Source organism: Sardina pilchardus, chromosome 17 (genome assembly GCF_963854185.1).
Source record: "Sardina pilchardus chromosome 17, fSarPil1.1, whole genome shotgun sequence".
Classification (NCBI taxonomy): Eukaryota; Metazoa; Chordata; class Actinopteri; order Clupeiformes; family Clupeidae; genus Sardina; species Sardina pilchardus.
In genome coordinates this window covers 24,583,879-24,599,405 of record NC_085010.1, presented here as the reverse complement: position 1 = coordinate 24,599,405, position 15,527 = coordinate 24,583,879, and the positions used below count along the sequence as shown (strand labels likewise).

Sequence of the window (15,527 nt, the reverse complement as noted above, 5' to 3'; positions counted from 1 at the left end):
GACCTATTTTTAGTCAACTTTTACCAAGGGTGCCAATAATTCTGGAGGGTACTGTATATATATACACACACACACACATACATACATAAATACTTACATGATACATCCCATAAACCCATGCAGGCCCAAGTGCATAGAAGAAGCAAACAAACAGCAAAAGCAGAAATGCCTTTAATTTGACGTAGTTTGACTGCATGTGACTCTCTACAGTCTACTGAGGACTGCCAACTTCCTTATACCGTATTCAATGTTGTGTTCCCAAAAGAATTATTTTGGTGTCATGTTGCCTAACATATTTCCCGCTTTTCAACACCCTATTTGCCTGCAGTGACTAACACAGTGATAGATTTCCCACGTAGGCCTACCTCAAGGACATTTATACACTGAAATTAAATGGAGACAGATTCCCTGATCACTACGAAGTGTGACTAAGTGTTATAATTACAAGATCTAGTCTGAGAGCACTACTGACGTACTGAGCCCCAAAGGCTCTATAGGAACCATGGGGATGGAGTCATGTTAAGCTTTGCTAGTGCTGCCATCTAGTGTTTGAATAAAATGGCAACATTTCACAGAAAGATGCAAAGATGACATAAATCTAGCCTGGTCCTAACCATCCCATAATACTACCATTAGTGGAGGCAATCCTTGGCCGGAAGTACGTGGATGGCTCGCGAGGCTAACATAAATCATGGTCAGCAGTTGCTTCACTGACTTTATGAGATGAAGTATGGTGCACTGCACACATAAGCCTACACTGCATTCAGTTATTAAAATGGTCCCACCACATTCTTCACCGCCAATCTGGGAGGCTGTGTTGGCTGGGTGACAACTTAATTTTGAAAGTGAATGCAACGCAATACAGTAATCCAGTAATGTCCTCCATCTACTATAGTGAAAACAACAACAACAACAATAAAAAGTAATCACCTCCATCTTTGGACAAGGGAAGAAGTGGGTCAAGGGTAATGCGGAAAGCAAACGACAATAAAATGCATTCCAACAAATTCACAGGTAATATTAACCACAGGTAACACACCTTTATGTTAGGTAGTGAAAGGCTTCATTCTGAAAGAAAATATATTTTTAAAAAAAGCATTTATTGTCAGTACATCCATTGACATTCAGGTAATGTTAACACTGACTACACTACATTCATACACCAAAAACCAAAAGAGTGCAATTCAGACAGGCCTTATTTCATATGTGTATATCAACATGGCACATGGTGCTTGCCATGTTTACAGTCTCCTCTGTCAAGAGGAAGTGTCCCTTTACTATAGTTGACCTTTTGTGTAAGGTAGGCTACATGACTCAAAAAATGTGCTTCGCACTGTCCTTCTTTAAATACAGTTTGCTTTCAAACTGTGTATGTATGGCAGGCCTGGTGACGGATACTGATAACATGGTGCTGCAGCCTTATAGACTGTAGGCACAGTTCATTTTTCATCGTCATAGTAGCGTTTTTTAATTGCCCTGTACTTCCTCAGAAAATAGAGGGCCTGTATTTCCTTGATGACAAAGTCTCCACGGGCAAGAAGCTTTTGAATCTTGTCTGGGTCTGTGACATCTTTGTTCTTCATAAACGCCGATTTCAGGCGTTGTCTGAAGTACGTGAAGCCCTGAGGGTAATTTCGCCCCAAGTGCAGCAACTTTCAGAGGGGAGAGGCAATAATTAAAATCCAAGACAGAAAACGAACATTGGCGTATCATTTGTTATGGTGTTTTTAGGAGACGCTTACAGTTTTGTACAAGTGGGTCACTTGTCCCTTGAATGGGTTGGTCATGGTCTCGGTCCTAGGGATGGGTTGGAGATAGACGTAGTTATTTACCGATTATTATTGGGCCATTGCTTTCTTGTAACAGAGAGTGCGTAACGTTCATGACTGCTAACGGAATCAACTTACAATGACCTTCTTCCTCCTACTATCTATGTCAAGTTAGCTGGCTGGCTAGCGTTGCTAGTTTAACACTGTTCTAGCTATTAACACTGTTATAGGCAAGAAAGCAAGACAACGTGAAGTCCGATTTCTTCACTGCATATTTCCTTCCACGTTGCTTATAACGTTACTTAATCTTGGACATGTTTACGTACAAAATGGGTGAAGGTGTACATGCTAGGTCTCACAATAACGTTAAGTTAGCTGAACAAGCCACCACCACAGCCAGCTAACGGTGACTGAGAATCAATGTTTACTGCTGATCAGATCAGCATTATTAAACACAGTTATGACTAATGACCTTGTAACCAGTTCAGTTATTTCGCATGTGACTCAAGCTCACCGTTTAGGCCTTTAGCACTAGTTCACCCGAGGTTACCCATCGCCTTGAGTGTGCTGTTTACAGATTGGAGTCATCTCTTGTAGCAGCTAAAGGCTGCAACGCTTACTTACATCCTACGTCATACGCAAAAGCCAATCATATCGCTCCTTTTTTTGACAGGGTGGAATGATAATATTGAAAATAAAATAATAAAAGTAAGCATTACTGGACCAAGAACGAAGTATCTAAATATCTAACAAAATCCAATTGCAAATGTATAAAAATAATAGACGAGACGGAGCTGAAACAAGTCACGTTTGTGATGGTTACTATGGCAACAAACACGCCGAGTTGTAAGAAGTGAGAAATATGGTAAGACAGACGTTAGCATCCAACAAGTTCTTGCATTGATATACTAACTAAAATATTGACGGACCATTTTTATATTCCACCATTATATCACTAATAGCATAAGCATTGCAACTGTTGTGTCTGATTTCATGGAGGATGTCAAGTCAGACCTGTATCGATAGCTAACTTACTCAGAAAGTGTGGTCAGCCAGGATAGAATCTAGCTGAAGCTTAACTTAATATTTTTTGCTCTCGTTACATTACGGATATGATTAATTACAAGAATGGGAAAGTAATTTCTGAGCTATTTCCTATCCTTTCTCATGTTTTGCTTTGGGTTGTATGCTAATGCAATTACGTAGTGATATCTTGATGGTTGTAGACATCTAGACATGCATTGCATCTCTCTCTGCAATATTGCTAATATACAACCCGTGTGCAGTCTGGCAAAAAGAAAGGAGGCAAGCTGAGCAAAGCGGAGAAAGAGCGGTTGCAGAGAGAGGAGGATGAACGCAAACATAAGGAGGAGGGTACGTTTCCTCTGGCAACTTATTTTGACCTTTCAAGCCCTTGTGTATGGAAACCAAATATCATAGAGCGCTATATCTTTGATGGAAACGCCACTGTCGACAATGTAACATTATTGCATTGTCAGACTGTATATTTTGTGTATATATCCCTTGTGTATATATGCTCCCTGATTCATGTCAGTGATCACTAAAATACCACCCCTCTTTGGGTGAACCAAATGTCTGTCCAGAAGTCCTTAATGAAAACATAATGGAACCATACAATCTCTGGACTGCAACTATGGATGTATTTCCTGAACATACACACATACAAAAGTAGTCGTTTATAACCCTGAAACATTCAATGGTAATGGTAATACGAATGTTGCTGAGTAGGTTTTGCCAGCCAGACAACAAAAGGCAGCTATGGATCATTTTATTTAACTTGAAGACCTGCAATCACATTGATATGGCAAACACTCTCAGTTGGTAGGACTCCAAAGCACAGTAAAAAGTGGAAACTCCCTGGCCTTGAGTTATCAGCTGCCAAGACACATATCCCAGAGCTGAAACTACAAACAGTGATTATGCCAGACATCAAATATCTCAGTGACAGTGGTTGTAGTTCCTTGTATTGAGTGGCATTGTGCATGATGCAGCTTGTGTGTGTGTGTGTGTGTGTGCGTGCGCGCGCGCGCGCCTGTGTGTGTGTGATATTGTGTCTTCTCAGAGGAGGCCCGTTTGGTAGCGGAGCGAGAGGAGCAGGAAAGGAGGGAGAGACAACTGCAAGAGCAGGAGGTGCAGGAGAGACTGGAGCTCAAGGTATCGTGTCATCCACTGGCCACCAGAGTCACAGTTGATTGAATACCAAGATTGGATCTTTATAAGTTGAGATAGGGAGCTTCAATGTGGAGGAGAAGATCAATCCCTAATATTTCTGCTAATTATGACATTTAGAATTCAAATTCAACCAATAAGAATATATGAGCAGATATTAGCAATGCATTATTATTGGAAGTAAAAAGTAGCTTCTAAAATTAGAGGTATGAGTGGGAGAGTAATGGTTCTAGTGTGCGGCCTCCATACCAACAGGACAAGGAACGCAGAGAGGATGAGCTGAATGAACTGCGCCATCTGCTGGAGGAAAACCAGGCTGCTGTCACTAAATGGGAGTCGGAATCCAGGGAAAAAGCTAAGGTGCCTTCATCAGATTCTATCGCTTTGAAATGCTTCTTGTCACTGAAGCTGTGCTCTTCATCTGAATGCATTGTTGCCATTTATCTTTGTATTTTGATTACAAGCAACTTATGCTAAAGCCCATGGGCAAAAAAACAACAAAGCGTAATCTGCACAGTAGTATTTGCAGGCCCTGAAATACTATCCTTCATGAGAGATGAAGAGGACTTGCAGGCAGTAGGCATTAGATAATCATACAGACTAGACTGACCACAGATTTTGTAAGCGTTTGCTGAATGTCCACAGTGGGAGCGCTACATGCGTTGTGATGGCAGCCCAGACCCCTCTGTGCTGCAGGAGATCAACACCTTCATCACGCTCTGGCGGGAGGATCCTGAGTCTCAGGTCAAACCGATCCTGCAGCAGTGTGACCTGGCGCTGAGGGTAAGGCTCTCTCTTACCACCACCTGTCCATCAACATGGCAGAGAGAAAAAAACAACATAACAGCACATTCCAAAATGATTATGTTATAATAACACAATTTTATTTTATTTGTCATTTAACAATACCTATGGAAGTATTTTCTTTTGATCAGTATGAACATGGTATGTAAAGTGGATAATATCATAAGATATTATAGAAACAGCACACAAAGCGAGATGTTATGGTCTTTTGGGCCCCCACTGTCGACTTCAAGGCAGCACTGCTTGGAAGGCACTAGGATTAGGCAAGGGTTAGGGTTAGGTGCCTTGAAGTTGACAGTGGGCTCTACTGTGCTGGATACGTCATAAGATATTATAGAAACAACACATGACATACGGTTGTTAATGATAATAATACAGTATAGTATCATAGGGACAGTCCTTGAGGCATACTCTCATGTACACATGGCACACAATAGCATGTGTCAGTATACCGTACATGTGACATGCAGGTTGATGTGATGGGTCATCTCCTCTTTGCAGCTCATTGATGAGCTGGAGGGTCTGTTGGCTGATCAACCGGAGCCTCAGGAGGCCATCCAGCACAAGGAGACGCTGCAGTCCCTCCAGGAACTCATCCTCGTCAAACAGAACCTCATCACTGAGGGAGTTCTCAAGGTGGGCCTCTAAGGATACGTAGATGCAGAGAATGACTTAATTTGTTCATATTTTTGCTCTAGATATTTCAGTGTTACATTTTAATCATTCAGATCATCACATTGAATTTTATCTACGGTGAAAGGTATTAGTAGTGATCAATGGCCAGGTTGCATCTTGAGACATACAGTATGTATGGCCTTGTTCTATTTTCAGAAATAATACATGTGTCACACAACTGCTCTTTAGACACTTTAATGTAGATTAGAAATACACATAATCTGTCAACAGGTTAGACTACACCTTATGTTCATATGTTTATATGTATGTTATTATTTGTTTGTTTTTGGCAGTTGGCAAACACTCAGGCGGATATCGAAACAGGCAATATGCAGACAGTGATCCAAGACAAGAACGTCACTCTATGTCTCTGGGCCAACCTGAACAAGAACCCAAGGTACAGTATAATATCCTTCATAATGAAAATATTATCTTATAACCTTTAACTCAAACTTTTCTTTGTGTGTGTGTGTGTGTGTGGGGGGGGGGGGGCAGTAGTGTCAGTGTCCCATATCACATGTGGGCCCAATAAGAGTATGTGTGTGTGTTATTCTAGTTGTGCCTGTGTGTCTGTGTTCCCTGCAGGTTCAAAGGTTTCGAATTCCAGGAGGTGCAGCTGGGCTTCAGGCTGCCCAAGCAGCTGGCCGTGGGCGACGTGGCCGTCCGCATCCTGCACACGCGCTACGACCACCTGTCCCACCTGAGCCGGCCCGTGCCGCCACGCTCGCGCAGCTCCCTCGCCAGCATCGGCGCCGGGGGCGACCAGGAGCCGCAGGACCCCGAGGACACCCCTGCCGCCACGGAGACGGAGGGGGAAGGGGAGGGGGGAGGCAGTGTTCACCCGGGGGAGGAGGCTGAAGTGATGTCGCTAAAGTCAGAAGGCAGGAAGGTGTGTTCAAGTATTCATGAGAGGATGGATAGAAGGATGAATGAATGGATGAGCGGATGAATGGATGAATGGATTGATGGATGGATGGTGGTTCAAAACATGTTTGTAGGTTTGTGTGCGTTTGTAGGAGTGAGTTGGTACCAGCAGCATGCACTCAGATTGTCTGACATATAGCTTGTTTGAGTGTGTGTGTTGTTACAGTACATTACATTTGGCTGACGCTTTTTAACCAAAGCGACTTACAACATGGTAAACATTTTAAGCTTTTTAGAGCAATTCTAACAACTGTGTGTGTGTGTGTTTCAGAGTGCTGTCAGTATCCAGTCTGTGAAGGAGGACAGGAAGAGTGCTGCGCTGAAGCCCGTAGATGAACATGGGAATGAGCCAGACGAGACAGAGACCATGGTAGAGGGCATAGACTCAGGTGAATGAGTGCTCCGGGTGGAAGAACAGAGAAAGGGAAATGTGTGTGTGTGTGTATGTGAGAGATAGAGAGAGAAAGAGAGCGAGCATGCAGACTACAGCATGCTGTACAACCCTGTAACCAGGGTGGGAATTATACCAAGGCCATGAGGCCATGGCCGCCGTTGCCCTACACTTTGGCCTTGATGCCCTGTGAAAAAAACCCCATCATAAGGCCACAGTGGCCTTTATGCCCCTGACAGGGTTGCCAACCATTCAGTATAATACAGAATCATCCCGTATTTGATTTGTGGCAGGTAATTACAGAAATTATGTACAGAAACCTGTCTGAAAACGGCTTATGATGCTTCCATGAGGGAAACATCCCAAAACAATCATGGTACTCATATTTGCTGTTGTTTTCAGAAGTATCTCATGCAAACATGCAAAAGAATGAACTATTGTAATTATATAGCCTATCTTACATTAGTAAAGCACCCCCCTGATGTGCATAGTTTTCACAAACTTTTTGTAAACAATTTTGGCACAAACATTGACTGCTTTGAAGTGAAAGTGCATGTCTAACAATATAGCATAATACTAATTGTGATATGATAATCATAATGATGATTTGATGGGGGGTGGGGTGAGGTGTGTGTAGATGGGCCCTATGACCCCGAAGTCTGCCATGATTAGGCCTCAACTAGGGGCACTAAAGAAGTTTGAGGCTGTGTTAGTGTTTCTCGAAGCCTACAGTGGCTAGCGGGTCTATGTATTTGTGTTGAGATAACCCTGAAATGTAAAACCATCGAATTTTACTCAGTGGCCTTTGTGCCCTATCATGTGGCCTTGGTGCCCCTAAAAAAAAAAAGAAGGTGAAGGCCAAATGGCCTTGCCCCTAAAATGACGAAATTCTCACCCTGCCTGTAACACAGAACAAAACAGAACATAAGCATTTCAAACATCACATTAAAATAGTTATTTCTTCACATTCTGTTGCTATTTCTTGGTCATTTTTGAATGTTTTAAAGTAAAAGAAAAACGGTGTCCTCTGGCCAGCTGATACCGCTACACCACCTCTCTTGTCTCTCTGTGGGGAAAGGTGAGGGCGGCTCCCCGCCCCCCACCGTGGACCCAGTGGCCGACAGCCTGGTGGCGAGCATCGTGGACTTGCACCAGTTGACCTCTCTGGGCGGCGTCTTCTACTTTGACGCGTTACACCTGCCACCTCAGGCCCACGCGCTCAACGGCTGGGAGATCCGACAGGTGAGTCTGCGGAGCTGTTGAACCTGCGTCTCAAAATTCCATGACACGCCTCACTTTGCCTCGGCACACCGGTTGAGAACCAGTGGGCTAGAGGATGCAAACTGTATTTAGACGAGTAGACAAACAGATCGGTCTGGGGCTGTGACTCTTCTCATATGCTCATAAGAGACACACCACCCATTCCAGCGGGCTGACAACTATTTTTCTTTTACTATGAGATACCATGAGGCATCTTTTTTTTTAGATTCTTAAGTATTAACTGAAGAGAAAGATAATGGTGATGAAATCTGAATTGTACGTGCTGGATGTGAGAATTTTTTTTTTTTTTCTCTGATTTCTTGACTTGACTTTCTTGTTAAACACTATAAGGACAAGGCAAATGAGTGGTTCTGTTGTCCGGAACAGATGTGCAGCATACATAATGACCAACTCCCTGCTCTGTGACATTTGGGTTATTTCCCCCTTCTCTCTCTCTCTCCTCCTCCTCTACCATCTGGTCAGCTGCTGGACACAGGGCTGCAGGTGTTCCCTTACCCCTCAGAGCAGGCCCCTCTGCACAGCTCCACCACCGGCAGACTGGACGAGAGCGCCGCCCTCTCCTGCCCTCCAGTCGGGGTGTCTGTCAAGCTTCCCGACGCGGTCATCTTCCTGGAGGACCCCCAGGTGGCCAGGTGGGACCCCACAGGTGAGGTGGACTGATGCTTGTGTGAAGTACATCATCATAGTTCTAATCTCAACGCTGACTCACCTCTGGCAGCGTTGCACTATGAAACCCATGATGTTCTATCTATGGCTTGTATGCACAAGAACTGGTCTGTCACTGCGCTGCTCTTGCGCGTCAACAATGTTGAACTTTGACCGCGGCACGCTGTAAATCATAGTTATTTCGTGCTGAGCCCGGTGGCAAGCACAACTAATATTTATGGGACAACACCTCAACTAAGATCAACCTAGTGGCGAGCACAGATATAAAAGGAAAAAAAAACTTTACTGCCTTGCTTAAAAAAAAAAGAACAATATTGCTATTATTTATGATAATGCCTTTACTGCTTTGACTGTTTAAAAAAAAAAAAAAAAAAAAAAAACAAACAGTGCAGGAACTGTGATCAGGCGTCTTTCTAATGTCTAGGTTAAGTAGGTGCATGCACATCCCACCTCACTGGGGCCAGGTGCAGGACACAAAACATGTAACAGTGATAAAAGAAAGTAGATGTCCGCACACTGGAGACTCCAAAACCGACAAGGTTTATTAAAACCACATGCAACGTTTCGACCCACCAGGGTCTTCTTCACGGTTTTGGAGTCTCCAGTGTGCAGACATCTACTTTATTTTATTTTGTCTTTCTAACGTCTCCTTGACAACTCTCCCTCCTCCAGACCAGCACTGGAAAACAGACTGCATCAGCGATGTGTCGTACGACGCGGAGGCCAAGAGCGTCACGTTCAACATGGACGCCTTCTACGCCTTCACGCTCATGCAGGACATGTACGCCAACATGCCCTTCCAGGACTGGGAGCTGAGGCCCCTGGCGCAGGACTCGGCCCTTCTCACCATCACTGGGGCCCTCATAGACGTCCGAATCACCATCAAGGTAGCCGTATAGCCATCAGAGACAAATGGGTATTATTAAGTCAGGAGAGCTTCATAGTGAAATGTTGAGTAGATGTGAGGAAAGAATGATAAGATTTTATTTAATTTGATGTTAATGTTGATTATTATTTTTCATTTTCCAAGTTTTATTTAACATTCCTAAACCAACCCAGGTGTGTTTGAGAACACCAAGTCTACTGTACATCAAGGGAAAAAGAGTGTCCTCAAGTGGCCAAGTTATGCATTGGATTTAGCCAAGAGGGCTCGTGTGAGACGAGGCTTACCATGTTACTCCAAAGGGAAAGGGAATGAAATGAACATTTCAGTCAAGGCAGTCCAGACGAACTTAGCTTATCAAGTACGTCTTCAGCACCTCAGGTTAGCACTAGTCTTAGTTCCCTACACATGGTTGCATATCCTGACACTTTATGGGTAGAATGATGTTTCACAATTTTGTCTTACCAACGTTATTTTTTTTCTATCCTTGGCATTTGTGTGCTCAGAGGACATCAGGTATCAGATATGATATTAAGTTCAGGTCCCTGCACCGGCTGCACGTGGCAGAGCACATTCCCCTGACACACCCCGACGAGATGTCAATCAGCTTCACACTGCCAGTAACCGAGAAGGAAACGATTTGTTTGTTTGTTTTTTATCCAGAGACTTACAACACAGAATGACAATGAACTTTACACCTGCATTAAAAGTAGCAGTTTAAAAAGTAAATCAAAATAAATGTCAATCATAGTAATCAGACTAATTCTAATAAATCATGTTGTGCCCCCCCCCCCACTACTGCTCCCTGGGAAAACCTGTGGTCTTTGTGTTAGCCTCCCTTACGGGGGTCATCCCTATGTTCCTCGGGTCCTATGTTCCCCCGGTTTTCCCAAAAAGGGTCCTATGTTCCCCGGCCGCAATACATATCGGGGAACATAGGACCCTTTTTTGGAAAAGCGGGGAACATAGGACCCTTTCTAAAATTCAAGAAAAAAAGGGTCCTGTGTTCCCCAGTACCATACAAAGTGGGGAACATAGGACCTGGGGAACATAGGTACGCTCCCCTCCTTACGTTACCAGAGAGCTAGGTTGCCTTATAGTAGCGTTGAAAGACAAACCAACAGTGTTTAGTTTATCACACAAATAACATGAAGTTGCTCAGTTACCAATACAAATGTGCTCTGAGCATCAAGCACGTGTGATACGGTTGCTAGGAGAGCAGATAGATATTCAGTACGAGTACTGAGCAGCTTTTTATGTCTATTAGTATTTATTAACAGAGCTCAGTCACATTTGCTGAGAGCACACCAAGGCCTCTGTGTGCCCTCATTGTATTGCATGTGGCTTTGAGGAACCGAAAGGCAAATTTCATGTGATAGTATATCAGGGCATTTACATGACCCAACTTATATACTTATGCAAACAGGGGCAAACTGGTAATCTGTGAGTTCGGGAAAAGTCTAGAACGGCCGTCCATCCAACAGCCATCGTATGCCTAGTAGCTCAGTGCTTCATCGGTCAGGTGGGCTACTGTCTACAGTAGCTCTCCACATAAATATGCATCATTCAGGCTTAATTAAAGCTATGTCTACCTATATTAGTTGCCATTGACATCCAAATAAAGTAAACATTTGCACCATCGCGATTTCAAGGATACAGGATAGGCATGATGATGCAGCCTACAGTACATTCCACCCCTCTCTGTGGTTCAACCTTGCTCAAGAACATTAATCATCAGTTTCTTAAGAACTTTACTCTTCCAAATGGAACACATGGAACCGGTTATGTGCTTGCCCCATCATGTACCACTTCAGTGTGTGTCACAATGTAAGTTTGTACACTTTGTACCTTGGCAAGTCGAGTTGTACCTTGGCAAGTTCAGTTGTGACTTTTTGAGTGTATCTTTGATATAGCATGTAGGCTATGAGATGTAATAGGCAAGTCAGCATATTGAACCGTGACTTTGAGAAACAGAGATCTATTATGAAAAATGGCCAGGATTTTCCTTAGGCATCAGGATGGGAGTTTAGCCTACGCAACACTCATACATAAGCCTACTGCACAGCTATGTACCAGCTAGCTACCATTACACTCTACACCAGCTCATCTACATGCAAGATGGGCTTAAGACTGTTCACAGAAAAAATACCACCCCCCCAAAAAAAAAAAAACCCGCCTTTGACCTCTTGACTTTGTTTGTGTGGGAAGACAATGCCTGGGTGGGCTTAGCACACTCTAGAGCCAGCCCTGCCAGAAGAACATTTAAAAAAATATCTCCTTAAATGATGACATTTAAGGAGATATTTTTCAAAATGTTCTTCATGGGGGAGCATGCCCCTCAACCCACCTAGTATTTCGGAGGCCCCAAAGTTTTTTTATGCCATGGGGCCCAGATTGTCCAGCAGCACCCAATCAATAATTAGCATTTTTGTAATATGTGACCACCTATTTTAAATGATACCTTGACTGGCAAAGTGTGTGAGACAGCAAAGGTGAATGTGTACTGTGGAGGGTAGTGGGCCTATTTGGAAGAAAGTCCAGGGCGTACCCCTGTAAGTGTACCCCTGATAACTTAAGGTACAGGCTATTTACAAATACAATGTTCAGGTTTGTAATATTAAGCTGGGCAGACAATTGTTTTTTTCTCTACCACATAACATGGCAACTCACACTACATATTTCAATCGGATGTGATCGCTGTGCTCACACTATACATTCTACTGCTCACATTGTATGACAGCCGGAAAAAAAACAAACACCTTTACATGCCAGATATCCAGTTAGATTAGCTCCGAGGTGGAACATTGTCTTGTTAGCTACTCAGGCGTTGTGTGCCAACTCAAACTACATGACAAATCAGACGGGAATTCAAAAGTTTGTTGGATCAGAATGATTCAGCACTAAAATCGGGTCATTATCACAGTGTCTGCTCGGCATCATCCTCCTCCCTTCTCTCTCTGTAAACCTGGATCATCTTTTTCAAAGCATTCATTTCCTTGACGGGCTACTTGTGTACATTACTGTACGTCTCACCAGTTAGATGCTTTCGGGTGATGCAATTGTTTGTATAGTCTGTATAAAAAAGATGGACGATGTGGCTCCATTCAGTTGTGCTCTGTGGAACTGACGGCCACAATCTGTCCACTATCTCGTCCACTCATGTATACATACTATAAATACAGCCACCGATTGTTTGCGTGTTGCCAGGGTGACCAGTGCATGCTTCAGACAGAACAGGAGCGCGCTCCCGCCCACCTCCTCGACCGCTGGATGAGCGCGCCAGCACTCCAGGCGGCCATGACCGGCGCCGGCATCAACATCTTCACCAGCCACCACTCCGACAAGTATGTCAGCGTCAACGCCAAGGTGAGCCCTTACACGCGGAGTGGTGAGACTTAGGGTGCCTCTCAACATGCCTCCTCGATCCTCGATGCTCGATCCTCGAGGGGTGTTCCCACTGATCTATAACTAACACTGGATAGACTAACCCATTGTTGCCGCCCCATCATTCTTTATGTAGATCAGTAAGGATTGAGGCCCGAGGAACGAGGGAGGACGTATAAAAGCCCAAATGAGAGGCACCCCGTGTCTGTCTCAGAGCATCCTCAACCTCAGTCTAGTCTTTTGTAGTTGGGAACATTCATCTATTTGGGACTTCTTTCTCTGTCTCTGAGTGTATGTGCATCACTGTTTGTGTGTGTGTGTGTGCATCACTGTTTGTGTGTGTGTGTGTGTGTGTGTGTGTGTGTGTGTGTGTGTTAGGACCCACTGATTGAGCATACGGTCTATGAGCAGATGGCCTTGCTCTCCTCAGCTGTGGCTTTTGCCTGGAGCCGGTGGAACGCACAGTGTGGACAAGAACACCTGGTGTTAAAGGTACAGCGCGCGCGCCCGCACACACACACACACACACACACACCACAAAAACAACCTTGAACACTGAACACTGTCAGAGGCACAGATGCACAAACTAACCCTCAAAGGCCATAATCCAGACACTGGAAATTGTTAAGGTTACACAAAAAGGACTGGATTCTGAATAAGTCATGCAGGTATTAGTTTTGGTCGTCTCTAAACTCTCTCACACACACAGACACATACTCACAAACACTCTGCCCTCTCTGGAACTGTGCCGATGAGGAAGTTTGTTGGATGTGGAATTCAGTGTCAGTAGGAGGAAGTTTAGGGGAGATCCCGGACTAGACTGACGGGTTTGTAAATATTGCAAAATAGGGAAGCCTGTGACTCATTCCAGTCCTTTCCGAGTTATACCATCAGTTGTACACATGGGTCACTCCGAGGTACAGTATACAGTCAGCAAGTACATAAGCCCAACGTCAGCTCCATTAGGGTACTGTTGGGGGGTGGGCAAAAACACATTAACTGTGGATTTGCTTATTCGTAATATTAAGTAAGTAAGTAAGTAAGTAAGTAAATTAATTTATAGAGCACATTTAAAACAGTTTCCACTGACCAAAGTGCTGTACATAGGATATGGCTAAAAATAAGCAAATCAGAACAAGAAAAATAAAAAACAGTCAAGCACAGAGAAAGTAAGCAGGACAGATACAAAAATACAATAGACAAATAGACAATAAATATGAAGAAGGGAGGAGAGAGATGGACAGCGAGGAAGCAGGGAAGGCCAAGGAATAAAGGTGGGTCTTTAGTCTTGATTTAAAAGTGGTGATAGTGGGAGACAATCTAACATCTGGGGGCAGGCACTTCCACAGACGTGGGGCTGCTACCGGAAAAGCTCTATCGCCTCTTCGCTTGAGGCGGGTGCGGGCCACAGAGAGAAGACCCTTGTTTGCAGATCTAAGGGACCTGGATGCTGAGAGGGGATGGAGGAAGTCTGCAATATAAGATGGAGCCAACCCATGCAGTGCCTTATAGATAGTCAGAAGGACTTTGAAATGGATCCTATAGCTAATGGGGAGCCAGTGTAAGGAGGCCAGTACAGGGGTGATATGTTGGTATTTTTTGGTACCAGTAAGCAGCTGCATTTTGTACCAATTGCAGACAGGAGAGTTGGGACTGGGGGAGACCAAGATAGAGGGAGTTGCAATAATCTAACCGGGATGTGACAAATGCATGAATTACTGTTTCTAAGTCCTTGGGAGACAAAGAGGGTTTAAGATGGGAAATAATTCTCAGCTGATGGAAGCTACTCTTGATAACAGAGCTAATCTGACTTTTAAAACAGAGCTCTGAGTCAAAGATGACACCCAGAGGCCATAATAATTGTAATACTGGCTCAGAGACCTCTATGAATTCACTAACTCATCACCATGTTTGGGCCTCTTGTAGCCTCAAAACATACATACACACACACGGTGAATGATTATTGACAGAAATGGAAATTTTTGGAACTTGTGGACGTGGATAAATGAACTCAACCTTCTGACCCCTCCTCCTCCTCCACCCCCTATCCCCCCCAGCACGTTCACTTTTATATCATCTGTACATTGTCAATTTTGTACCATCAGTGTCTAATCCTATGTACACAAGGTTGATTGTTGATTTATGGTGTTGCTAGAGTGATCACAATGAGCGGAATGTGTGTAAACATTCTAAGATTCCGATCTTCTCTCGGTCAGGTATGTGAGCAGCTGGAGGCGGAGGCGGTGAGGGAGGACGCCTGGTCCCTGTACCTGCTGGGGGCCCAGCGGAGCCAGCGGCTGGCCATGGGCGAGGACGCCGCCTCCTTCGGCCCGCAGCTGGCGCCGCACTCCGAGTTCCACTCCACCTTCCTGCACATGCTGCTGGACGGGATGAGCGCCGCGGCGGAGGAGCGCGTGCGCGCGGCGCACCACCTCCACGTGGAGACCGTGCAGAGGCTGCTGTGTGCCACGCGGGTGCTCACCTACTCCTGAACACACACACGCACAGGTTCCATACATCTACAGTTACATGTTCAGCGCACACACACACACACATATAT

At 44.4% G+C, this 15,527-nt stretch overlaps 2 protein-coding genes across 2 annotated transcripts; one reads left to right on the top strand and one right to left on the bottom strand.

The window, feature by feature from the left end:
* Positions 1-1,081: 1,081 nt before the first annotated feature.
* LOC134062481 (LYR motif-containing protein 5A-like) lies at positions 1,082-2,376 on the bottom strand. Its single transcript, XM_062518500.1, has 3 exons — positions 2,284-2,376; positions 1,743-1,797; positions 1,082-1,652 (listed from the first exon to the last, which is right to left on the bottom strand). The coding sequence occupies exons 2-3, from the start codon at positions 1,785-1,787 to the stop codon at positions 1,440-1,442; spliced, it is 258 nt and encodes an 85-aa protein (XP_062374484.1). The 5' UTR covers positions 1,788-1,797; positions 2,284-2,376; the 3' UTR covers positions 1,082-1,439.
* Positions 2,377-2,596: 220 nt separating this feature from the next.
* dnai7 (dynein axonemal intermediate chain 7) lies at positions 2,597-15,509 on the top strand. The gene is made up of 15 exons (XM_062518502.1): positions 2,597-2,634; positions 3,056-3,143; positions 3,853-3,944; positions 4,215-4,319; positions 4,605-4,742; positions 5,265-5,399; positions 5,732-5,835; positions 6,024-6,327; positions 6,634-6,751; positions 7,832-7,995; positions 8,497-8,680; positions 9,373-9,587; positions 12,791-12,949; positions 13,346-13,459; positions 15,184-15,509. The coding sequence occupies exons 1-15, from the start codon at positions 2,632-2,634 to the stop codon at positions 15,457-15,459; spliced, it is 2,199 nt and encodes a 732-aa protein (XP_062374486.1). The 5' UTR covers positions 2,597-2,631; the 3' UTR covers positions 15,460-15,509.
* The last annotated feature ends 18 nt before the right edge of the window (positions 15,510-15,527 follow it).